Source organism: Panthera uncia, assembly GCF_023721935.1.
Source record: "Panthera uncia isolate 11264 chromosome C1 unlocalized genomic scaffold, Puncia_PCG_1.0 HiC_scaffold_4, whole genome shotgun sequence".
NCBI lineage: Eukaryota > Metazoa > Chordata > Mammalia > Carnivora > Felidae > Panthera > Panthera uncia.
This window is the reverse complement of record NW_026057585.1, coordinates 50,422,566-50,447,737: the sequence shown is the minus strand read 5'-3', so window position 1 is coordinate 50,447,737 and position 25,172 is coordinate 50,422,566. Positions and strand designations below refer to the sequence as shown.

The 25,172-nt window shown below is 39.6% G+C and overlaps 2 protein-coding genes across 12 annotated transcripts in view; one reads left to right on the top strand and one right to left on the bottom strand.

Moving 5' to 3' along the window:
• DNAI4 (dynein axonemal intermediate chain 4) overlaps window positions 1-13,428 on the bottom strand; it is a 90,990-nt gene extending 77,562 nt beyond the window's left edge. Inside the window, 2 exon segments of the mRNA XM_049618516.1 lie at window positions 13,261-13,368; window positions 13,370-13,428. Of these exon segments, the coding sequence (XP_049474473.1) occupies window positions 13,261-13,368; window positions 13,370-13,428 (167 nt within the window).
• Window positions 13,429-13,611: 183 nt separating this feature from the next.
• Window positions 13,612-25,172, top strand: part of MIER1 (MIER1 transcriptional regulator) — a 60,147-nt gene continuing 48,586 nt past the window's right edge. Inside the window, exons 1-3 of one of the 11 annotated variants that reach the window (XM_049618518.1) lie at window positions 13,612-13,693; window positions 14,796-14,896; window positions 17,659-17,693. In XM_049618518.1, the coding sequence (XP_049474475.1) occupies window positions 13,627-13,693; window positions 14,796-14,896; window positions 17,659-17,693 (203 nt within the window). In that variant the 5' untranslated portion in view covers window positions 13,612-13,626. The other 10 variants (XM_049618517.1, XM_049618523.1, XM_049618522.1 and 7 more) reach the window with 10 other exon arrangements.

Genomic DNA, 25,172 nt, shown 5'->3' with positions numbered 1-25,172 from the left:
AACCTTTGACAAATCAGGAAAGAATATCCAACAGAATAAAGACAGTCTCTTCAGCAAGTGGTGCCGAGAAAACTGGACAGCAACATGCAGAAGAATGAATCTGGACCACTTTCTTACACCACACACAAAAATAAACTCAAAATGGATGAAAGACCTAAATGTAAGACAGGGAGCCATCAAAATCCTCGAGGAGAAAGCAGGCAAAAACCTCTTTGATCTCAGCCGCAGCAACTTCTTACTCAATACATCTCCAGAGGCAAGGGAAACAAAAGCAAAAGTGAACTACTGGGACCTCATCAAAATAAAATCTTCTGCACAGCGAAGGAAACAATCAGCAAAACTAAAAGGCAACCGGCAGAATGGGAGAAGATATTTGCAAACGACATATCAGATAAAGAGTTAGTATCCAAAATCTATAAAGAACTTATCAAACTCAACACCCAAAAAACAAATAATCGAATGAAGAAATGGGCAAAAGACATGAATAGACACTTCTCCAAAGAAGACATCCAGATGGCCAACTGACATGTGAAAAATGCTCAATATCACTCATCAGGGAAATACAAATAAAAACCACAATGAGATATCACCTCACACCTGTCAGAATGGCTAACATTAACAACTCAGGCAACAACAGATGTTGGCGAGGATGCAGAGAAAGAGGGTCTCTTTTGCATTGTTGGTGGGAATGCAAGCTGGTGTAGCCACTCTGGAAAACAGTATGGAGGTTCCTCAAAAAACTAAAAATAGAACTACCCTACGACCCAGCAATTATACTACGAGGCATTTATCCAAGGGATACAGGTGTGCTGTTTTGAAGGGACACATGCACCCCCATGTTTATAGCAGCACTATCAACAATAGCCAAAGTATGGAAAGAGCCGAAATGTCCATCGATGGATGAATGGATAGAAATGTGGTATATATATATGGAGTATTACTTGGCGATTAAGAAGAATGAAATCTTGACATTTGCAACTACATGGATGGAACTGGAGGGTATTATGGTAAGTAAAATTAGCCAGAGAAAGACAAGTATCATATGACTTCACTTATATGAGGACTTTAAGAGATAAGACAGATGAACATAAGGGAAGGGAAACAAAAATAACAGAAAAACAGGGAGGGGGACAAAATATAAGAGACTCTTAAATACAGACAACAAACAGAGGGTTACTGGAGGGGTTGTGGGAGGGGGGATGGGCTAAATGGGTAAGGAGCATTAAGGAATCTACTCCTGAAATCATTGTTCCACTATATGCTAACTAATTTGGATGTAAATTAAAAACAATAAAATTAAAAAAATAAAGTACTTCCAGATGGAAAAAAAAAAAAAGTGTGCCCTTAATGTGCCAGCAATCATACTGCATCTTTTTTTTGGTTCACTTTTTAGTACACCTTCTGAGGTCACTATTTCATACTTCTCTCTCCTTGAATATCAAGATTTCCTCTCCCATCTTTACTTTCAGCTTATTAAATGAGAAAAATGAGCTAATCAGGTAACTTTCAAATATTGTCACGGTCACAACTATGCACCTGTCTATATCTATGTCTACATTCTCTATTTTTCTCTTCCTACTCTGGACAAATTACCCATGATTCCAGCTTAGGACAATTTCTCTACTCCTGTACTAAATTCCATTTCTTCCTGCCTATTCAAGGACATTGCTCTAGTAATTCTCTCATGCATCATAAACTTTTGTCAGTCTATTGGATTATTCCTTTCAGCATGTAAACATGCTATTGTTTTCTTATCTTAAAAAATTTCTCTTGATTCCATCTACCTCTCCAGTTACCATTCATTCATCTTTCCTTTAATTATAGCAACTCCTTTGAAAGAACAATCTGTACTTACTGTTTCTCTTTTTTTAATAAAGTAATTAATTAATTAATTAATGTATTCATTTATTTGAGAGAGAGAGACACAGAGCACGTGTGAGTAGGGGAGAGGGGCAGAAAGAGAGAGAATCTTAAGCAGCCTCCACACTCTGTGCAGAGCCTGATGCAGGGCTTGATCCCACAACCCCGGGACCATGTCCCAAGCTGAGATCAAGAGTGGGAAGCTCAACTGACTGACCCACCCAGGCACCCCTATACTTTTGGTTTCTAATATCCCTCCGTTTATACTCTCTTGAACCTGATCCAGTCAGGTTTTAGCCCTTATTCCACCAAAAGAACTCTTACTGAGGTCCAATCACTTCCACAATATTAATGCCAATGTTCTCATCTTACTTTCCAGCAAAATTTACACTGCTCCTTCTTTGTTCTTTGACTTTTTTTTTTTTTTTAACTTGGATTGCAGGACACTTTCCTTATCCGGTTTTCCTTCTACTTTTTCTGCAGTGTTCATCCTTGGGCTCTTCCTATTTCTGTCTATACTCATAGCCTAGGTGAACTCATCCAATGCATGATTTATAAACCATCTATATGATAATGACTCCCAAATATATATCTCTAACTGTACCTATATCCTCTGAACCCTAGACCTATATACCCATCTCCTTACTTGACATCTCAGACTCAAAATTAGCATGTCCAAAATTGAGCTTCTGACAATCTCGCCCTCACCCTGTCCAACAAACCTACTTCTCTTGCAGTCTCCCTCCCTTTTTGTCAAAGATAATGTGATTCTTTCAGTTGCTCAGGTGAAAAACTTCAAAATATATCCCAAATTCAACCATTTTGTTATCTTCCTTGTTGCCACCATCCTGGTACAAATAACTATCCTATCTCTCTTGGATTGTTGCAGTAGCCTTCTAACTCATCTTCTTGCTTAACATCAGTCCCTTGAAGTCCATTCACCACATGGCAACCAGAGTGATCCCTTAAAACACAAATTAGATCATGTCACTGCTCTACTTAAAACCCTCCATTTATTTACCATCTCATTCAGAGTAAAGGCCTAAGACCTCACTATGACCTAAAAAGTCCTACATGCATCCAGTTAGGTCTCTGACTTTATGTTCAATATTCTCTCCCTTGTATACTTTACTCTCGTCACACTGGCATCCTTGATATTGGCAGGCGTATTTCCTTATCAGAGCCTTTGTCCTTGCTATCCTCTTTACCTGAAACGCTTTTCCCAATAAATAAACATGTTTAGCATCCTTTCTTCGAAGTTCTTTACTTAAAATCACCTTCTTAGTGTGACCTTCCCTGGCTCCTCTATCTAAAATGTCAAATACTCCTCCTCTTAAATATTTCATATCCCCTTGCTTTACTTTTCTCCATAGGACTTATACAACATAATGCATCTTTTACTTATGTATCTTATGAATTAGCTGTCTCCCCACTCCATAGAATTTAAGTTCCATGGGGGTAAAAATTTGGGTTTGTTCAGGGGCACCTGGGTGGCTCAGTTGGCTAAGCATCTGACTTTGACTCAGGTCATGATCTCACAGTTCATGAGTTCAAGCCCCGCGTTGGGCTCTGTGCTGACAGCTCAAAGCCTGGAGCCTGCTTCAGATTCTGTGTCTCCCTCTCTCTGTGTTCCTCCTCTGCTTGTGCTCTGTCTTTCTCTCTCTCTCAAAAATAAATAAAGATTTTTAAAAAAAAATTAAAAATGGCACCAGCATTCTTCTCGAAGCTAGAACAAGCAATCCTAAAATTTGTATGGAACCACAAGAGACCCCAAATAGCCAAAGTAATATTGAAGAAGAAGACCAAAGTGGGAGGCATCACAATCCCAGACTTTAGCCTCTACTACAAAGCTATAATCATCAAGACAGCATGGGCACGGTATTGGCACAAAAACAGACACATAGACCAATGGAATAGTATAGAGACTCCAGAATTGGACCCACAAAAGTATGGCCAACTAATCTTTGACAAAGCAGGAAAGAATATCCAATGGAAAAAAGATGGTCTCTTTTTTTTTTTTTTTTAATTTTTTAATGTTTATTTATTTTTGAGACAGAGAGAGACAGAGCATGAATGGGGGAGGGTCAGAGAGAGGGAGACACAGAATCTGAAACAGGCTCCAGGCTCTGAGCTGTCAGCACAGAGCCTGACGCGGGGCTCGAACTCACGGACCGCGAGATCATGACCTGAGCCGAAGTCGGCTACTTAACCAACTGAGCCACCCAGGCGCCCCAAGACGGTCTCTTTAACAAATGGTGCTCGGAGAACTGGGCAGCAACATGCAGAAGAATGAAACTAGACCACTTTCTTACACCATTCACAAAAATAAACTCAAAATGGATAAAGGACCTGAATGTGAGACAGAAAACCATCAAAACCCTAGAGGAGAAAACAGGAGAAAACCTCTCTGACCTCAGCCGCAGCAATTTTTTACTTGACACATCTCCAAAGGCAAGGGAATTAAAAGCAAAAATGAACTATTGGGACCTCATGAAGATAAAAAGCTTCTGCACAGCAAAGGAAACAATCAACAAAACTAAAAGGCAACCAACGGAATGGGAAAAGATATTTGCAAATGACATATCAGACGAAAGGCTAGTATCCAAAATCTATAAAGAACTCACCAAACTCCACACCCAAAAAACAAATAATCCAGTGAAGAAATGGGCAGAAAACATGAATAGACACTTCTCTAACGAAGACATCCGGATGGCCAACAGGCACATGAAAAGATGCTCAATGTCACTCCTCTTCAGGGAAATACAAATCAAAACCACACTAAGATACCACCTCACGCCAGTCAGAGTGGCTAAAATGAACAAATCAGGAGACTATAGATGCTGGCAAGGATGTGGAGAAACGGGAACCCTCTTGTACTGTTGGTGGGAATGCAAACTGGTGCAGCCGCTCTGGAAAACAGTGTGGAGGTTCCTCAAAAAATTAAAAATAGATCTACCCTATGACCCAGCAATAACACTGCTAGGAATTTACCCAAGGGCTACAGGAGTGCTGATGCATAGGGGCACTTGTACCCCAATGTTTATAGCAGCACTTTCAACAATAGCCAAATTATGGGAAGAGCCTATGAATGGATAAATTGTGGTTTATATACACAATGGAATACTACTTGGCAATGAGAAAGAATGAAATATGGCCTTTTGTAACAATGTGGATGGAACTGGAGAGTGTTATGCTAAGTGAAATAAGTCATACAGAGAAAGAGAGATACCATATGTTTTCTCTCTTATGTGGATCCTGTGAAACTTAACAGAAGATCATGGGGGAGGGGGAAGGGAAGGAAAAAAAAGAGTTAGGGAGAGAGCCAAACCATAAGAGACTCTTAAAAACTGAGACTAAACTGAGGGTTGATGGGGGGTGGGAGGGGAAAGTGGGTGATGGGCATTGAGGAGGGCTTCTGTTGGGATGAGCACTGGGTGTTGTATGGAAACCAATTTGACAATAAATTTCATATAAAAAAATTAAAAAAAAATTTTTTTTTAAAAATTTGGGTCTGTTTTGTTCTCTGCTATATCCCTAATGCCTACAATAGTACTCAACACACAGTAGCTGCTTAATAAATATTTGTTGAATAAATCATTATATCTAACTCAAAACATTCAATCTTCATACTCAGATGTTTACCAGCCTACTGGGTGGCTCTAGCTAAATATCTATAAGACATCTCGAACTGAATAGACGCATAATGAAATATCACACTTACTCATAAATCAGTTCTTCCTCTTTTATTCCCCATAGGACCCCAATAGAAAGGAATTAGTGAATGATGTTATATCTATCAATTAGGTAGTCACTGGGATCTTATGAGAGCATTATCAGTGACCCCCCCAAATCTCCACATTCTAAGTTTTATGGGAAGGAACCGTGTTTATCATGTCCACAATTTCAGGTCCAGCTATTAGCAGTCTGCCTGATAGATAGGCAATCAGAAAATACAGACCACTTTTTGAAAGAAATTAAAAGAAGTACCTGTAGCCAATTATGTTAGAAATTTATGGTATAGGGGCACCTGGGTAGCTCAGTTGGTTTAAGGGTCCAACTTCACCTCAGGTCATGGTCTCATGGTTTGTGAGTTCAAGCCCCACATCTGGCATTCTGCTATCAGCATGTATCCTGCATTGGATCCTCTGTCCCCCTCTCTCGCTCTACGCATCCCCTGCTTGCACGCACATGCGTACTCTCTCTCTCTGAAAAACAAACACTTAAAAAAATCTGTGGTATGTCTCTAACTACATTAGAAAATAGATATTTCAATAGAGGCAAATTAGAGAAGATAACCACTTTGAGGTTTCGGGAAGAGGTAACCACTTTGAAAGCCACTACACCTGAAAATAGAGTCATAATACAAATGGTTATGTACAGCTGCACATTCTGGAGTTTCCTGAAGCAGGGACCTAGTTTGTTTTGACTCCAGTAACTTCATTATGTAGGGCAATAACTGAAAAATATAAGGCATTCAATTGGTATCTGTAGAAAGAACTCCTGATGATCACTTCCATGTAAACAGAGGCAAATGACATTTAAAACATACTACATATACACAAATCTCACTATGAAATAACCACAAAAATAAAAGTAGGTGTGGCTTGTGAAAAAGTTTCTGTTTTAGCCCCTTCTTAGTTTAATGGGATGATGGTAATTTTTTTTTAATATAATTTATTGTCAAGTTGGCTAACATACAATGTATACAGTGTGCTCTTGGTTTTGGGGGTAGATTCCCGTGATTCACCGCTTACATACAACCATACAACACCCAGTGCTCATCTCAAGTGCCCTCATCAATAGCCATCACCCATTTTCCCCTCTTTCCCGCCCTCCTCCCCCACCCCATCAACCCTGTTTGTTCTCTGTATTTAAGGGTCTCATGGTTTGCCTCCCTCCCTTTCTGTAACTATTTTTTCTCCTTCTCTTCTCCCATGGTCTTCTGTTAACTTTCGCAAGTTCCACATGAGTAAAAACATATGATATGTATCTTTCTCTGACTTATTTCACTTAGCATAATACCCTCCAGTTCTATCCACGTTGCTGCAAATGACAGGATTTCATTCTTGAAATGATGGTAATTCCAACCTAAACCAAATACATTTCTTCCATTCATTCTAGTTATTTATAGAACACTTGCTATACATAAGGCCCTGTGCTAAACACTGGCAAAGATACAATATGAATCAGATATAGACCCTAAGGAACTTATAGTCTAATAAAAGAAATAAAACGTGTATATGATTATAATGCAAGTACAAAATTGTATTTGCCTCAAAAGAAGTACACAGAAGATGAAATGAGAGTTGTATTAAGATGACTTTGGCTGAGAGGTTTGAACAGAGAAATTATGAGTGACATCTGAGTTAGGTCTTGAATTGTTAAGTGGGATTCCAAAGACATACTTGGGGTGTGCATATAAATGTGTGTTTGTGTTTGGTGTGGGTGGAGGTGAAGGGGGACAAAGGCATTGGAGTAAGATGAAAAATGCACCCTGAGGAAAAATCTTTGTGAACAATGAAGGTAGAAAAGCATGTGGTATATACAGGGAATCTTAAATGATTCAATTAAATACATGAAGGAAAACAAAGTTAACCTTTATAAAAGTAAAACAGCCAGGCTAAGTCTGGGATTTTTTACACAAGCAAGAGAGTGTCTTCGAAGGTTTTTAAGCATAAGAGTAAAGTGACTTAAACTATGCTTCAGAAAAATTTAGCTGTATGCAGCACATACTATAAGTAAGATCATTAGTTAAGATGCTATGGGAATAGTCCAAGTGAGAAGTAATCAAGGTTTAACACAGGTGGCAGATGTAGAAATAAAACAAATACAACATATACCATGTTTTAAGCATGTCTTTTTATCTTTGCATTTTCATGCTTTGACATCTAAGAACTTGTTCATCCTGGAGGGAATGCCCCTCCCAAGGCTAATGGATGCCTATACACAGTAAGGGCTCATTTATAAGCACCCTTATAGAAACCAACCAATCCAGAGCCTAAACCCTTAACAACCTTTATCAGGCTGTCACGGAGATCTCATTCTCTGGGCCACTATCCACCTGACCTAATCACCCTTGGGACAGGAATCAGACAATTAGAGATAGCCCCTATAACCAGAACCTTCTGAAATTATTTAAATGAGCTCATTGTAAACCTGCTTATTCTGCTTTGTCTGTTCTTCCCACAGAAACCACAATAAAGGTTCGTGCCCATATTTCTTCTTGCTTGTTCTACCTCCAGACTGGCTCTTGTGCTTTCCCATGTGGTCCCCTGTGTGGCATGGCATGCCATGTATCCTGTTTCTAGGGATCCATGAGTATTTAAAAAAATTCCTCCCCTCATAATAGTTATTTCCCTGTCAAAGTGTCTTACATACCTGATTAAAACATAACTCAGGCATCCTTAAAAGACAGCAGATACAGAACTGATCAGAATTGGTAACAGATAATAACAATACTACTTAAATTTTAAATTTCAAAGAACTTCCATCTATATTCTTTAGTTCAATTCTTATAATAACTTGTAAGATATTTAATAGTCATGTTTTACAAATAAGAAAACTAAAACTCAAAGGTCAATTTAAATTTTTTTTTTTAACGTTTATTTATTTTTGAGACAGAGAGAGACAGAACATGAACGGAGGAGGGTCAGAGAGAGGGAGACACAGAATCTGAAACAGGCTCCAGGCTCTGAGCGGTCAGCACAGAGCCCGACGTGGGGCTCGAACTCATGGACCGTGAGATCATGACCTGAGCCGAAGTCGGACGCTTAACCAACTGAGCCACCCAGGCGCCCCTCAAAGGTCAATTTAAATGCTCAAACTCATCCAATAATTCAGAGGCTATTAATCTGTTTATTTGTAAATTAAGGTTAATAATAGTACCTATCTCATTGAGTTAAGGTGATGATTAAATTAGTCTTCACTTCTTTTTTTTTAATATTTATTTATTATTTTTGAGACACAGAGAGACAGAGTGTGAGCGGGGGAGGGGCAGAGAGAGAGGGAGACACAGAATCTGAAGCAGGCTCCAGGCTCTGAGCTGTCAGCACAGAGCCCGATGCAGGGCTCAAAATCACAGACTGCAAGATCATGACCGAAGCTGAAGTCAGATACTTAACTGACTGAATCACGCAGGTGCCCCTAAATTACTCTTCACTTCTAAAACACAATAAGAAGTTAAATTGTAGACATGTTCATATTAGATATCAGTGATATCTGATGGAGCTGTCTGGTAGCAGTTAAAAATGCAAGAGTAAAGTGAATTTTAAGGAATAGAAGTGAAAGCTGGAGATTCAGATTTGAGAATCTCTGTACGGAGATGATAAGAAATGAACTGAGTCCCAAAATAAAAACCTAAAGGCATAAAAAGAAGGTAATAGAACCAAGGGGAGAAACTGGAGATAGTAAAAGAAATCAGAAAAGAGGTATTTGAACCAGTAAAGTTCAGGGATAACTTAAATTTATTGAGGAAGATCAACACTGTCAGATGCTGCAGAGAGGTAGAAGTTAAGAAAGCCCATTGAATTTGGTGACTTTTGAAACCTTTAGGTAACTCATTATTGACCTTTGAATAGTTTCTGTACAGAAATGGAGACGACAGATTGCAAGGGTTGAAAAGTGAACATAGATGTTCTGGTCCAACATGTAAAGACCACAAAAGTCATCAATCTTGTTTTTATAACAAGAAAAAAGCTTAGCAAACTGAAAATCAACAGGTTTTTCAGATCCATCATTTAGTTTATAGGCAAACCACTGGCCTGAAAGTTGGACAGGCAGGAGAAAACAGAGAATCACAATTTACTGAGAGTAGAAACTTTGCAACTAGGGCCAGCAAATGGTAGGAAAACTTAAAGGATAACTGACTAATTGCTGGAGACTGAGTGTAGACTAATTTGAAAGGTAAAAATTCCTGAGGGCCCAGCCTCACACGGAGGCCCACCATGAGACTCATCGGGCTCTTGGGATGATCAGAGAAAAACTCCCTAATAATTTCAGCAGGGAGATAGGGCATAACTATTCTAAAATATACTCAGAACGTTCAGTTTTCCTTAACAAAGGCCTGCCCTCAAGGAAAACTATTTTATCAGAGCCTAACCAATGTGGGGGGGAAGAAATACACAACTCCAAGACCCTCTAGACTTCTTGTTCCACCTAAGGAAAAAAAATCTGAGAAACACTTATGAAGGTCACACTGAAGGGACAAACGCCCACTAAAAGACTAAGACTAATCATAGGATTATAGAACACTTCCTCTCCCCCCAACATCTTATCACCACACCAAGAGGTCGCCTGTACAGTAACAGGGGACTGGAATGGGAAGAAATGCAAGGCTCAGACTCTATGAAGGAGTCTCTAGGGAAACCTAAAAAACAGAGGAGACAAACACAAGGACACCAGAGGAAATTGAAGCCTCAAAAACCCACCATACAGCCCAATTTCCAGTTAGATAAACACAAAATCTCACATTAAAGGCTTATTTTCCTCAGTTCATATTACCTGATGCAACATGTTCGCTTTCAGCAAAAAATTACAAAGCATATCAAAGGGACAAAGAACAGTCTGAAAAAACAGAGCAAGCATTACAGCCAGACTAAGATATGGCAGAGATTTCAGAACTGTCAAGAATAGGAATTTAAAATAATTATGATTTATATGCTAAGGACTCTAGGGGCACCTGGGTAGCTCAGTCAGTTAAGGGTCCAACTCTTGATTTTGGCTCAGGTAATGATCTCAGTTTGTGGGATTGAGCCCCACAACGAGCTCTATGCTGACAGTGTGGAGCCTGCTTGGAATTCTCTTCCTGCTTGGGATTCTCTCTCTGTCAAAATAAATAAATAAACTTAAAAAAAATATGATGAGGACTCTAATAGAAAAAGTGGATAACATGAAAACTCTAAGAAAGAATCAAAAGGAAATGAATGAACTTGTAAGAAAGGAGAATGGAGGAACTAGGCAGAGAAGTGGGATAAAAGCATTGAAGAAAGAGTGGTTGTTTTTACCATGAAAGGAGATTGCCCATATTGCTAAGCTAATAGAAAAGATCTAATATAGGAAAAACTGGAGTGAGAAAATGGAAAATTGGTAAATACATGTTTTATGAGATTCTTTTCAAGTTCAGGATTAAGTCCTAAAAGGAGAAAGATGAGAAATAACATTGGTTACTGGTCAAACCAATGGTTGTAAACTTTAAAGTCTATGAAATTTTGCTTTAATTGGGTAACCTGGCTATCTCAAAAAATGAAGATTATACTACTTCCCATCTCCCACCTGATTCTTTCCTTAATAGGTAATCTCCTACGAATTTGTCATTATGTAAGAAATTCCCAAGAGAATTTTCTAATCCTCTAAGCTACTATGAGAGTTACAAGACTTTTTAAAAAAAATTCACATGAATTCAACACAATTTTACTTTCAAATTTCCATACCTACAAGTAAAACAAAAATCAGACAGGATGAGCAGTAACCAATATTAGGTTCAGTCAGCAAATACTTATTGAGTGCCTTCTTCATTGAAGGCAATAGCAGTGAACAAAACAAAAATGCCTGCCCCATGGAGTTCGACAATTTGGGTGAAGACAGAATAATGAAAAAGTGTATCATATACCAAGGAGGGATAAGTTTTATTATTTTATGACGGGTGGATTAAAAAAAATGTTTTAGTTTTGAGAGAGAGAACGTGCACATAAGTGGGGGAGGGGCAGGAGAGAGGGAGAAGGGGAGAGAGCGTGAGAGAGAAACCTCTTGTGCCTGGAACCCATGAACCATGAGATCATGACCTGAGCTGAAATCAAAAGTCAGACGCTTAACTGACTGAGCCATCCAGGCACCCTGAGAAGGATTTTTTGTTAAGGTGACACGTGAAGGAAATGTGAGTCATGAGACTAACTGGGGGTGCAATATACCAAAGAACAGCAAATGCATAAGCCTTAAAATGGGAAAATAATGTGCCTTACATTGTTGTGAAACAATGAGCCAAAGGAAAGGGTCCAAGGTGAGATCCTGTGGGTCTGTAATGACATGAGCTTTTTACTCACATGGAAAAACTGGAGGGTTTTGAGAAGAGCCACAGTGATTACTAAGTTTGGGGTATTAGAAGACCATTTAGGTGGTTACTGTGATGTGACAGGGACTTACATTAGGGAGGTAGTCTCGATTTATTTTGCAGGTAGAAATGATAGAATCTGCTGATGGAGTGGGGCATTAATGAAGTCAAGGGAAACTCCAAGGTTGTTTATTGTGTAATTGGAAGAGTGGAAACTCTCATTTACTGAAATGTCAAAGACTGCAAAGTATATAAGGGGTTGGGGGAGATTAGTTTTGCATATAAATTTGGAGATGCCTATTAACTTCTAAGTGCAGACATTGATTTTTTTAAAGTCTGGATTTTGGAAGAGGTGCTGGCTAGAAATATAAACTTGTGAGTCATTAGTATATAGGCGATTTTTAAAGCATAACGCAATAGTGAAAAAAAAAGGTGTTTAAAAACTGACCCCAGCAACACTCCAGTATTTAGATATGGAAAAGAAGAAAAGTTACCACCAGCAAAGCAATTTGAAAACAAGTAGCCATAAACCAAAGAGAGAACTAGGGAGGGCTGGTGTCCAAGAAACCAAACGAAGTGATTCAAAACTTGAGAAGTAGGAGGTTAAGAAGAAACTGAGGAATGGCCATTGCATTTGGATGCACGCCTATTGGGGACCTTCACGCAAACTATTTTGGTGTTGTGGTGGAATGGAAAAAAGACCCTGAGAACCATATTCTGGAGAGAATGTAAGGATCTCCCCCAAGAACTTTCAACAAGTTCTATTAAAGAAAGATTAGCTGAGCTAGTGGAGATTGGAGGAGAGATGCTGAAGGTCTGAGAAGAGAACAAAAGTGGTCCGGAAGTGTGGGAGAATGGATGAATCAGAAAACTTTAGTGCAACTGCCGGGCAGCACTAAAGAACCATTTGAAGTTGTAAGCGAAACAAGTCCACAGAGTTGTGTGCTCTTCTCCAACCTCTCGTTCAAGTGTTGCAGAAATGGCAGAACATTAGCAGGAATGGGTTTTAAAAGCACGATAGCATGAGGAGGCAGGAAAAAACTTCGACGACAGAGCATTAGTAAAGTTCAGTCCTCTGGCTCACTGAAGCTGAGGATTGAATGGGGGCAACAAGCTTGACCCGGCAGACCGGAAAAACCACCCCAGGAATGCTAGGAGGAGGAGCGGTTCTAAACAAAGTAGGTCTTTCCCGTAGAGCAAGCACAGCAGTAGGGGGTTCAAAAAGGCTGTACTAGGCCACGGAAGGCGATACTGCGGTATGAGAGCTTCGAGGGATGACTGAACCCAGACGCACTAAGAGACTGGATCTAAAGGCGCTTCCTCCGAGACCCAGGAAGATTAGCGCCGGAACTTACAACCAGAGGTTCTGTTGCTTGCGGCTGTTTGCTGGAGAGATAGGCATGGTTGCGACAGGCTGTGGAGTGGTGGGCCACCCCTTCCCTGGCTGCTTCTGGAGTCCCTGTACCCCAACCCTCGGCGTTAGCGGCTCTGGCTGAGGCTCGGGAATGTTTGCCGGGCGTCATGGAGACGGAGGAACCCTGGCTCAACAAGCGGCCGCGCGGTTGGCTGGCGGCTGGAGACCGAGGAGGAGGGCGGAGGCGGAGGGGAGGGCAGAGGGTTGGTGGAGCAAGAGGAAGCCCCGGACGACGACTAGAAAAAGGAGGCGGGCGGCCCGGGCCCCAGGCCCCTCCCAGGTTCTGAGTCTCCCCGGCTGCAGGCGGATGGATGGGGCTTCTTCAGGCGGTGGCGGCAGCAGTGAAGGTGGCGGCGGCAGCAGCGGCAGCGGCTGTAAGTGCAGCCTCCATAAACCATCTCTCCTCTCCTAGTCCTGATTGGGATGAGGGGCTCCTAAAGTGTCCTCGGTCCCCTTTCTCTCCTTCCCCTCCCCCACCGTAGAGTACCGCCCGGAAGACCCTTAACTTCCGGGGAGGGGCTGAGAGAGAACGCGCCCGGCCCGCTTCCCCTCCCCGAGTGCGTCGCCCCTCTGGGCGCATGCGCAGCTCTCCTCCACAGCGCACCCCGTCCTAGCCCGGTCTTTTGCTTTGGCGGTGGCGGCGGCGCGGATCTTCCCCGGCGGCCGCGGTGCGCTGGGAATCCGCTGCGGTGTGAGTTCGTCTCGCGCAGTTCGCTTCCGCCCCTTTCTCCTGTCGGCTCCCGAATTCGGTCGGGGTGGGGCTAAGCTGACCATCCCCCTGTGGCTCCGCCTCTTTTCCCCTGTAGATCCGGGTTCGGTCCCAGCCCTCCCTTGGGAGGCTTCTGCTCGCACTGCAGTCCCCGTGGTGAGCAGGGTCCTGGGCAAGCCGCCCTTTTTGAAGGGAATGAGGGAGGGCAGGAAGACTGAAGAGGGCATTAATATGAAAGAACGAGGTTCTCCTGCCCGATGGGAAGATCCCTGGGGACAGATGCCTCCCCCTCCTTGAAATGGCCTTGTTTTTACAGCTTTTCTTGGAAAGATCCCTGGCTGGGAGCCCATTTCTGGTCCTCGTTTGCTGTGTGACCTTGGGCGAGTCACTACCCCTCTCTGGGCCCCAGTTATCCTTAAAGCTTCCTCCAACGCTAAAATTCTTAATTTTGCAGAAAAGCTTGTGCAGTTACAGACTCACCCGTCTACTGGGGCCGCTTAGCCCAGATGACGTGGAGTTGACTGAACGAACCTTCTTTCTTCAATCATGGACGGAATGAGGCGACCTATTTATTGGGTCGCTTTTATTTCTTTACAAATGGCATGACCCAAGGCCCATTAATGTTTTCCTAAAATTGTCATGGGATCCTTGTCCTAATTCTTGGCCATCTTTTTAAAAATGAGAGGTTGAGAATTAGAGACATGGTGAGCTTGCGGTATCATCTCTGTGGTCTCATTACTACTGAGGCTCTCTTTCCTTTGATCCAGATGGTGTGGTGGCTCGATTCTCCCAGTGCCTGGCTGAGTTTCGGACGTGGTTAAGAACCAACTGGTTGAGGTTCAATGCAGACAAGACGGATGTGATGCTGGTAGGCAGGGGCACACTTGGATATTAAGGGAGGGAAAATCCAAACTCCCTCAAGTAATATAAATATTACATTACTCTTCCTGTATATTCCAGTGTTTGAGAACTGATGATGGGCCAATAATTTCCAGAGTTTGGGTGAGATAAAAATAACATGTCGACAATATTAGGACTATTAAGAAAAAAATCAGTTTGTGATAATCTGATAAAAGGGGTCGCCCGGTAAAACTCTATGTAAAAATTGTGAAAAAAACAAGACTGTCCTTTGAAGAACCAAAAGGCTATGTAAGTGTTTTGAGGTGGGGTTAATAATAAAAACCAAACTAACAAAAAGATGATGCTGATTCTTGCCTAGCTGTGGGGCTTCCGAATGTAATGCATTACTGCTTTGTAACCCGCATTCTGCCTACTAAAGTAAAGGTAAACTCTCAATTTATCTAAAATGTCATTTTAAGTTTTTTGATATTTAGGTATTTTCAACCAAACTGGTAGCTATCCATAAATTTTTACCTGCACATAATGTGTAGGTTGTTACTTTTAAATAAAAATTTTAGTAAATAGTTTACCAAATAATCTCAAAAGGGACTCATGGACTCTGAAAATTGTTAGGTAGAGAATTTGTTGTTAGCGTTTTGAATGCGCTGCATTCATCTGTTTCATTCAAACAGCTCTAGAGTAAACTTACAGATATTTTCTTGGAGCGTTTTGAAAGGTACCTGAGTTGCATAACATTTTGTTTATGTAGTATGGATATATAGTACTTACATTTGCATCAGGTATTGGTACTGAATAACAGGTTATATTTCATAGGTATATGTAAATTGCCAGAGACGTTTATTTATTGGTCAGTTTAAGGTACTGGTTGAAGTAAAATTGTGACCTTAAAATGCTTTTGTTAAAGGAGAATACTAACTGAAGAGTTCCCGTGTGTGCGTGTGTGTGTGTGTGTGTATTATAACTTCTATAAAAAATGTTTAATAACTTTTTAATGGAGTATTCAGTAAATTGTTTAAAAATAATTTCCCAATATAATAACAGTTTTGAGAAGTTTCAACGTGGTGAAAGTTAATGTTAGTTTGCCTGAAAATAATGAAGCTTGTAGGTGGGGAATGGGAGCTAAAGAGGCATTTATTCAGGCTTTGTATAGAGATTTTTTTTTGTTTTGGGACATTAGCCACAAACCTCACCTAAAATTGGAATTAACCACACTTTTTAGCTTAACTTTAAACATTTTACTACATGATGTAACAGAGCTATCATTTTGGACATCACATTAACACGTAATATAAACTGTAATGATTTTAAACAGCTCATCGGTATTAGTGAATATTCTCATACTTTTAACTCTGTCATGTCTTGTTTTTAGCTCTTCTAATATCAATAGGCATTGAAGACTTATATTTTGTTATTCCAAGTATAAATATTGATTGCTTGCACTTAAATACAAAGAAGACATCTATTGAATTAATCCGAAGTGCTGAAAAACTCAGGGAAATGAATGGAAGTAACTAGGAGATAGATTCTGGTTTAATAAAACAATGTTCCAAACATAGAGCTTTGTCTGAAAAGAGCAGTGTCTTCATCAGTCATTGGAGGTGTTTTAACATAGGCAGAAAAGCCTGGTAGTGGGGAGACATAATGAGAGATTCCTACCTGGACAGGGTAGAAATTGACTAAAGACACTAAGATTCTGTGGCTAATGAAAAGTTAATTTTTACATATTTGTTACTGAGGAGGTAAGCAAGAGTTTTTGAGAAAGACTTTGCTTTCCTCAAGGTGGTTCCTAAAATTTTGAAAGATAAGTGTATCACAAGAATAAAATGGGAGTAAAACCATGCTGAATTCAGGAGTAATGTGTTACAAATGACTTATAATGTTGCAGGCATTTCTTTTTATCTTTAGAATAACCGAACCTAAAAAAAAATAAAATAAAATCACTGAATTCACATTTTTTTAAAAAGGGAAGGAGAAAAATGTAGAGGGAATTTTTCCCCTAAACGATAATGCCACTTATAATTAGTAAAAATGATACACATTATTAATAAACTTAAAAGTCATTTATCAATAAGAAGGGGATATCCATTCAGATATCTCCTAGATGGGATTTTCCTGACCATTTCAGATTTTCCTGACAATTTCAGTAGCTTAAGGGACCATGATCCCCAGCTTTTTAATCACAATTGGGATTTTTTTTTGAGGTTGAACTGAAGAATCAAAGACTAAATGGACTTAAGCAAGTTATTCCTGTACTTTGCATTTTGACAACACTTTTTAAAAATTTTTCTTCTTGTGAACCAGCTAAATTTCATATATTAACTTTGGTATTTAAATGGAAAACACTCCTTTATCCCCATGGTATTATAAAGCCTGAGTTTCTACCTCTGGGCCCCTGATTTCTGTCTTTACCCACCTCAGGTCTGTGCACATCAGTTGTTCTTTGCCTTCAGCTGTTTCCATCAAGTGTCTCAAAGTGAAAACTATTTAAACACAAACTGACTTTTCAAAAAATGACTTTTATTTTGAGTCAAAAGGACTAAGGTAATTCAGTAGTGTACTTCTATATACCTGTGCTAAAATATTTATTCCCCCAAGGAATCCTGAAAAACACTTTTGTATAAGTATTCTAAAAAAAAATAAAATGAAAATACTGTACAGTAAAAATTGTTTGTAGATTTGGGAACCTTAAAGTTTTCCTTTCTCTTCTTTCCCTTGCTTTTCTTTCAGTAGAAAATGTGCATCAGATGTTTATGTTTAATTGGTTTACAGACTGTCTGTGGACTCTTTTCCTGTCAAATTACCAGGTAATGTCCTTTCGCTTAGCAGCTTCATATACCTATAAATGCACAAGTTATTCATGCACAAATTATTATTGGACATAAGAATTTCAAGTTAATGTTGAGTCTTTGGAAAAAGGAAACTGGTTAATAGAGTCTAGACTGTTAAGGGAATACAAATTTAAGCAAACAGCCCATGTTGCACTGTAAGTGAAGTATAAAAGAAAAACTGTGTATGTGCACATTTATGCAGTATATTATAGTGCTGGCATCACATTTGGAAGGAATGACTTTTTATACTGAACTGGTTGATATGGGCAATCATTTTTTGAAATTGCATTAAAAACCCTTGAACATTTGAGGGAAAACGGGCTTTTTGAAATTAAGACTTCAACTCCTGGTTTAGTAAAATGTGTTAGTGCATGTTTTAATATCACCTTTGTATTAGCCAGTATCTGCGTTAGTAATGGAAGTGAAACATGTTTGTTATTTTGCAGTCATTGACCCTGCAGTCATTAGAATTGGTTTCAAGGCCAATTGGCAGTTCTAGGCCAGTGTTTTAAAATAAACTTTCAAACTGTAGGCATTTCAGGCATTGCAAATAAGCAGGTTTTCCCTCTCTGCAGTCAAGTCGGAGATTATTTATATCTATCAAAGAGCAGCTTTTCAGTATTTCGCATTTTGAAATTTTCTCCAGTTGTGCAAAATTCAAACATTGCACAATTAGGTTGCTCCTGGCATCTCAGGAAGCGTGTGAGGAAAAGCAGATGAGATGTGAGGATGGCAGACTACCTATCCACAGTCCCTTAATCTCTGACCTCTAAGGTTTGGGGATGTGGGATTTTACATTTCCCGTCAGGAATCAACGGAGAGAGAAATACTTATCAAGAGACAACCGCTTTCAAAGCGCACTACTTTGTGCCTTTGCCGTTGTTGCATCACAGCAACATCCGTTTTCAGCAAATGCTCTTCGAAAAAGGCCTACATGTAGAATGTAACGTATCTTTTCCCCTGCGATGTAAATGCTGGACACGGTTTTCTGGGCACTTTCCCTTGACCTCTCTGGTCCCTTAGAGCCCTCTCCTTCAGCTGGAGTCGCGGATCCGCTAAGGGCAGGGGAGGCGCCCCGCGCGGAGAAGCCCACCTACCCCCCACACCCACCTTGACTCCGCCCCCTCCGCGCTCCTCCCGGGGAAGGCTTCCGCGGGGCCGCGCGCGCGCGCGCCCGCCTCTGCTCCTGCGCGCGCTCAGGCCTTTTCCCTCCAGTCCAGCTCGGCCGGGGCGCCGCGAGGGGGCGGAGTGGGGTGTGGTGGGCGCGCTCGGGCGGCTCCTGCGCGTTCCCGCCGAGGCAGCGGCGGCGGGAGCGGTAGAGACGGCGGCGGCGGCTGGAGTCCCGTTGCCGACTCTCACATCCGGGTTCTGGCCGTGACCCAGCTGCGGCCGCCGCGGAGATGTGACCCGTCAGTACGGCAAATATGGCGGAGGTAAGGGAGCGAGCTCCCCCTCCCCGTCCCGGAGCCGGGCGCCCCGGGCCCTGGCCGGGGAGGAGTGGAGTGGGCCTGGCTAGGAGAGGCCCAGCCCTGCTGGCGCCACTGCCCACCTGTTGTCCGGAACAGGCCGCGCTCTGGGCGGGAGCTTTCCTTGGAACTTAGTTGGGATGGGTCCGGGGGTAGGAGGAAGCGGAGGCGTAGTTGGACTTCGGGGGCAGTTTGAAGGGTCGAGTGCTGCGTGGTAGTGCGTGCGGAGAGGGGCGAGGGCGAGTGGGCGCCCTCCAGGCAGGGGCGCCGGTGGCGCAACTTCGCCGGCCGGTGCTAGGGGCCAAGAGAGAGGAGCTGCTGCTTCCTCTTCTTGCGAAGTTTCTTCCCTCCTTCACCGAGATGCTGTTGCGCCCTTCCGTGTCACCCCCACCCGTTTGCTACTGACATCCAGTCCGTGTTGATGGGGAAAACGTAAGGCAGAATGGCCTTCAACTCTCATTTTTCTCATGGAGCTAAGATGAGCGTGGAGAAATAAACGTAGCCTTTCGCGATCCGGCCCTTTAGGTTGGGGGAATCCCCCTGAATCTACGGAACAGTTCCATTCCTCCCGAAGGTAGAACCTTTTTTTCTCTTTATGTTTCGGAAGAGTTGCTTTCTACCTTTCCCCCTCTTCACTTTCCAGGCATCCCCCCCCCCCCTTCCCTCCAGGCTATCTATTATTGTCTTTTTTTTCCCCTTTTATGGGAGGTTTTTTTTGTTGTTTCTCCCCCCCCCCTTTTTTTTCCAGTAAACGAGTTAACCAAAGGCCCCTTTACTCGGTGGTAATTGTTTTATATTTTGGGGCCTCAAATCGTGGCAAATAACCACTGTTATGATTCATTGAAACTTAGTGTTAACGCCTCTGGAGATTTGAATTTTTGTTTCTGATTTAAACCTTTAAACATTTGATTTTTTTAATACTTTTTTTCCCCCCCTTACCCTCGGAAAAATTCGTTATTCCTTACCCCCTAGAGTTCAGGAAGTGATAGTATTTGGAGTTTTAAGTCTACTTTGAGCGAGAGCCTCACTAAATGATTGATAAGGCATTTCTTCTGTGTGAATTACTGTTTTCATGGGCTCAGACATCCCCAAATTCACGAATAGGTAAAAAAATTTTCTTACCATCCAGTCCCCAATATTTGTCTTCATTAATTGCTGTATGAAGTCAGTGGTGAGTTAAGTGAGTACTTTGAATTTGGGATACTGAAATATAGATTATGGAAAAATATTAATTTGGACGCTTTTTCATATACCTGTTGAGTGGAGGGACCTGAAAGTTAGCTGTTTTGTGGAATTGCTCTTAGGTTGCCCCTTCTGCTTTCCTTATGGAAACTGGCTTTGTACTTTTGTAGTGGAGTATTTGCTGTTAAAGGAAGAGGAGATTCACTGTAGCAGGAGTCTTCACTGCTAGTAATCTTTTAAAAACATTTGATACTTTTGATCTAAAACTAAATTTAGATCTTAGATTTATTTCCATTTCTTTTGTTCTTTGTGGTTAAAGAATTGTATTTCAAGGCACATGAGTTGGAGAAAACCTAGTACTTTGTATTTCATTTAAATGTGACTGGGTTCATTCCACTGGGCTGAAGGAATTTTAGTCCTGGTAAGATTTTTAAGTGTTCCTTTTTTCATGTGTAAGTTGGGGAAGGAGTTATATGTAGCTGGATTTACCTACATTTTGTTAAATAGCCTTCAGTGGATTCCCCCTTTCAGTGAATGCCTCTTAGATAAGCAGCAGTGTACTGTAATAGGTTATGTGGTTTCTTCCCTCACGGTGCTGCTCACAATGACTTAAGCTTTAAGTTTTGTAGTCCTATTTTAAGGCAAGCCATTATTGAAGGAAAATAACTTTGTTTTTGAAAATACAGTGAAATTTAAGTTTAGAAAGCTTCACCCAGAAATTTTAATTGCCCAGCACACTGAAAACTCAGTATGTAAATAGGAGTATATTAATATTCTTGTTTTAGAAATTAAAGATGGTTGTATCATAAGAGAGGAAAAGCAGTATTTTGAGTCACTAATCATTTCCTAATATTTTCAAGTTTTAGTTTTCTTAAAAATTGCATAACTTAGAGAATGGAATTCTCATGTTCAGTAAGGAACGCATGGATGGTTCAATTTCAAGAAGAGTAAACCTGAACTTTGTGTTCAGTGAATTTATTTAGTGACCTGAAATCTTTAAAAAAAAAATTCATCTTTTAGTGTTGGATAGTTTTGTTTTTAGTGAATTTAGAAGAATGGGGAAACCTTCATTCATCTGTGTCCTACAAAATACCTAAACAGGTGAAGAGGTGAAAAGTAAAATTAGTTTGTATTGTTCTGATTTCAATATTTTAGTAATTAGGATGATTTTAGAGATTAGTTATTTTTAAAACATAGATGGAGAAGTGCTTGCTTTTATTTTTATATGGGCACTCAGGAGATTCATTCTTTGTGATGCCAGTAAAAAGCATCTGGTAGAATAAATCAAATGTGCTATTGCACTTTTGGTTAAGTAGACCTGAGCATTGAAGCTGACTGGTAAAATAACAGAAAATGCAAAGCAACAATATACATTTATTTGATAAATCTGAGGGGAAAACAGGTTATTGAAGAAGCATGTCTCCAGAGAAAAATGTCAGTATTATGCTTCTAAGTTCGTTGTTGTTGTTGTTATTTCCTACATAGGAGAATGACCTTACCTTGTTTTTCCAGAAAAGTGTTTAATTCTTGAATAGAAATTGATTTAGATGTGAATAGAATATACTAATTTTTTCATATTTGATCTGATCACCTAGGCAGTCTATAAGTAGGAAGTATGTGTTTAATGGTTCCTCAAATCGTGCTGACATTAAAAACATATTTAATGTGCTTAGAAGAAATGGCACATACTCTTTTTCCTAATAGGTTTTTAGTAATATTTTTCATTGCTTTTTATCCCTTAAAATTACTTATCAACCTTCTAAAAGGAGGTTCTCCTAGTTACACTTAAAGGAAGGAAATTACAGGGTAGTTGCAGTTTTACAAAGGCAACGAGAAAGAAAGAATAAGAGGAAGAAATAGTTGATCCTTTGGGTTTTATAAGGAATGTGGTACAGGGACCTTTGGGAATGAACAATTTGTCTGTTATTTCAGGGTTTGTAAACACATACGGGACTTTTCTTTTCCAGGGGGGAAAAAGCGACAACATAGTGTAAGACCTATCTTTTCACCTAGGTCATATTGCTATCATATAAAGAGAAGAAGATTTTAATGAACCTACTTTTCTATATTAGTTTTAAGTATTTAAACCTTTTCAAAACCAATACGTAATCTGTTTATTCACTGTCACATCTTCATTTATTTCTCTTGAAAACACACTCCTTGCTTAGTGGGTTTTAGTGTATTTGGATTTCATTTTTTAAGGAAATAGGATCATCTTGACCATTCTTCTTGATGGTGTTAATTTCTATTCTAAACAAAACTTGTTTCACTGCAGTAGTGTTAGGCCTTAAATAATTCTCTATAGTGGTAATGAACTTTTTAGTGTTTATACTTGAGTGTATTTAGGATTTATCCAGAGTAAGACTCTGGATAAATGTATGAGAATCTAATAAAGTTTAATTCAGAAGGAGTGATAAAGTGCATGATAAGGTAGAAAAGGTTGGTTGGAGGATATATAAAAGTTGATTACTTTTAGAGAATTTTTCTACAGGAGAGTAATCAGTTTTTCAAATCAGAAATAAAACACTGGCATGCCTGGGTGGCTCCGTCAGTTGAGTGTCCAACTTTGGCTCAGGTCATGATCTTCTGCTTTGGTTCGTGAGTTTGAGCCCCACATTGGGCTCTTCAAAACCCACTTTGGATCCTCTGTCCCCCTCTCTCTTTGCCCCTCCACTGCTTGCACTCTCTCTTAAAAATAAACATTAAAAAAAAAAAAAAAAGAAAACAAACACTGCCATAAGAAACTGATTAAAATAGAAAAATAGTAAAAATAGAAAAGTAATCACCTGTGTAGAAATTTCTTGCTTGAAGTTAGCTTGAGTCCCTGTATGTTTCAAAAGATTTGCAAATGATTTCAAAATTCATTGCAGTGATAAAACTGTTCAAGTACCAGTCATCACCTGGGACTCATTCTGTTTGACTTATTCTATGGCTTATAAGAATGACTGTTAAATTATGTTTGTGTAGATAGGAAATTCATAAAGTAGCACCCCCAAAAAAGCTTTTTGCAAATTGAGATTTTTTTTCTAAAGGTCCTAGATTTAAAAAAAAATTTTCAGAAGAGGCTGTTAAACATATCCCATCCCTTTAGCTAAGTATTCCTTGGTAGTGTTAGGTCTTTTGAGCAGTTTATAATAAAAGTAAAGAACTTAGATCTCAAAGGAAATTGAACTAGAAGATATTTAAATCTTACTTAGAGAAAATGAAACTGAGCAGAGTTGATGCAATTTGTCCTAAGTTGTGCAGTTAGGCTGTGGCACAATTAAGAGTGGAACCTAGGCTTCTGAATTCCTAGTGCTTAATAATAGCAATTCATCCTCTGAGTTAATACTACTGTAGTCAATTTGCTAGTTTTACCAACACGACTTTCTTAATCTTTTTTATGCCCCCAAATTCTTCAGGGGAAAGTTAAGTGACTTAGTTTTGTATGGAGGAAGAGAAATGGTGAGCACAATTCCCCTGCTTTCTCCACCTGGAGGAGGGGCATCTAACTCCTTCCTGGCTTCTATCCCCATCACTTGAGAACCTCTGATTTAGTTAGCAGCATCTATATTGTTAAGTAGGTGATGATAACAAAGAAATGGTGGTGGAATTAGTTTGAGGGGAGAAATTAGTTCAGACAGTTATGTTTATTTGAAAATATGCTTTTGATTTCTTGGAATATATGAATCTGATTACTTCATTTTTACCTTTTTTTTTTTTTAATGGTTATATTCTAGATTACTGTGTTCTAGAGACACATTTGAAGATATCTGAGGCATTTAATATTTGTTACAAGTATTAGCAACTTGATCAACTAAATCATATATGTGGTGAAGATATAAAAGTCAGCTGTTCATTTTTTAATTTGATTTAGCCTACTCATACTCTGTGTGACTGTCTAGTTATGTTTTCTGTCTCAGATAATTATGTATGCACCTAAAAGAAAACTAGGTTATTTTTCTAAATGATACATTTGTTAAAAAAAAAAAAAAAGTGGCTAGTAATAGGTTTTCTTAAAAATCTAAAAGTAGAGGAAGGAAATGAAAATTGCTCATAATTCCATAAGATGATCTCCACTGACTTTCTTAAAAAAAAAAACCAGTAATACTAACAAGTGGTTAGAAAATTCCAATAGTATAGAAGGGTATAAAATGAAAAAAACTTCTCTCCCCAACCCATTCCCTAGAGATAACTATTGTTACAGGGTTTTGTGTGTACTTTTGGAGAAAAAAAAAAATGTCATTTATATTCCAGCCCAAGTTACCCCCTTCTCTACTTTTTTTTTTAAACTCCTAATATATGTATGAATAAATAAATAAATGTTTTTTATATTTTTTTTCCTCATTCACCACAAACAGACTTGTCTCTTTTTAATGGATTAATAGTGTTTTGTTGCTTGGAAGAACAGTATTTCATTTCTAACTAGTTAAATGATAGACTTGAAAATTTTTTCCCAACTTGTTGCTATGAACCACTTTATGGTAACGACTGTTAAACATGTATCTTGGTATGCTTTCTTAGGCTTATCAGTAGGATAATTTCATATTAGCAAAATGATCACTAGAAGGGTTAAACCAACTTGTATTTTTCTACCAATAATGTATGAGTGCATCATAAATACATTTTCACTTCTAATGAAAAATTTTCTTTACTATTTGCATTTTCTAGTTTGTGCCTTTTCTAAAAATACAAAAAAAAGTTACAAATGAATACCTGTTTTACAGCTCTAGTTTTAAGCAGGTACTAATTTGTGCATCATTAATGGTAGATGTCGCAGGTTTTTCTGGAAGATATTGTTAAAGATACCACTTCCTAAATAGACATA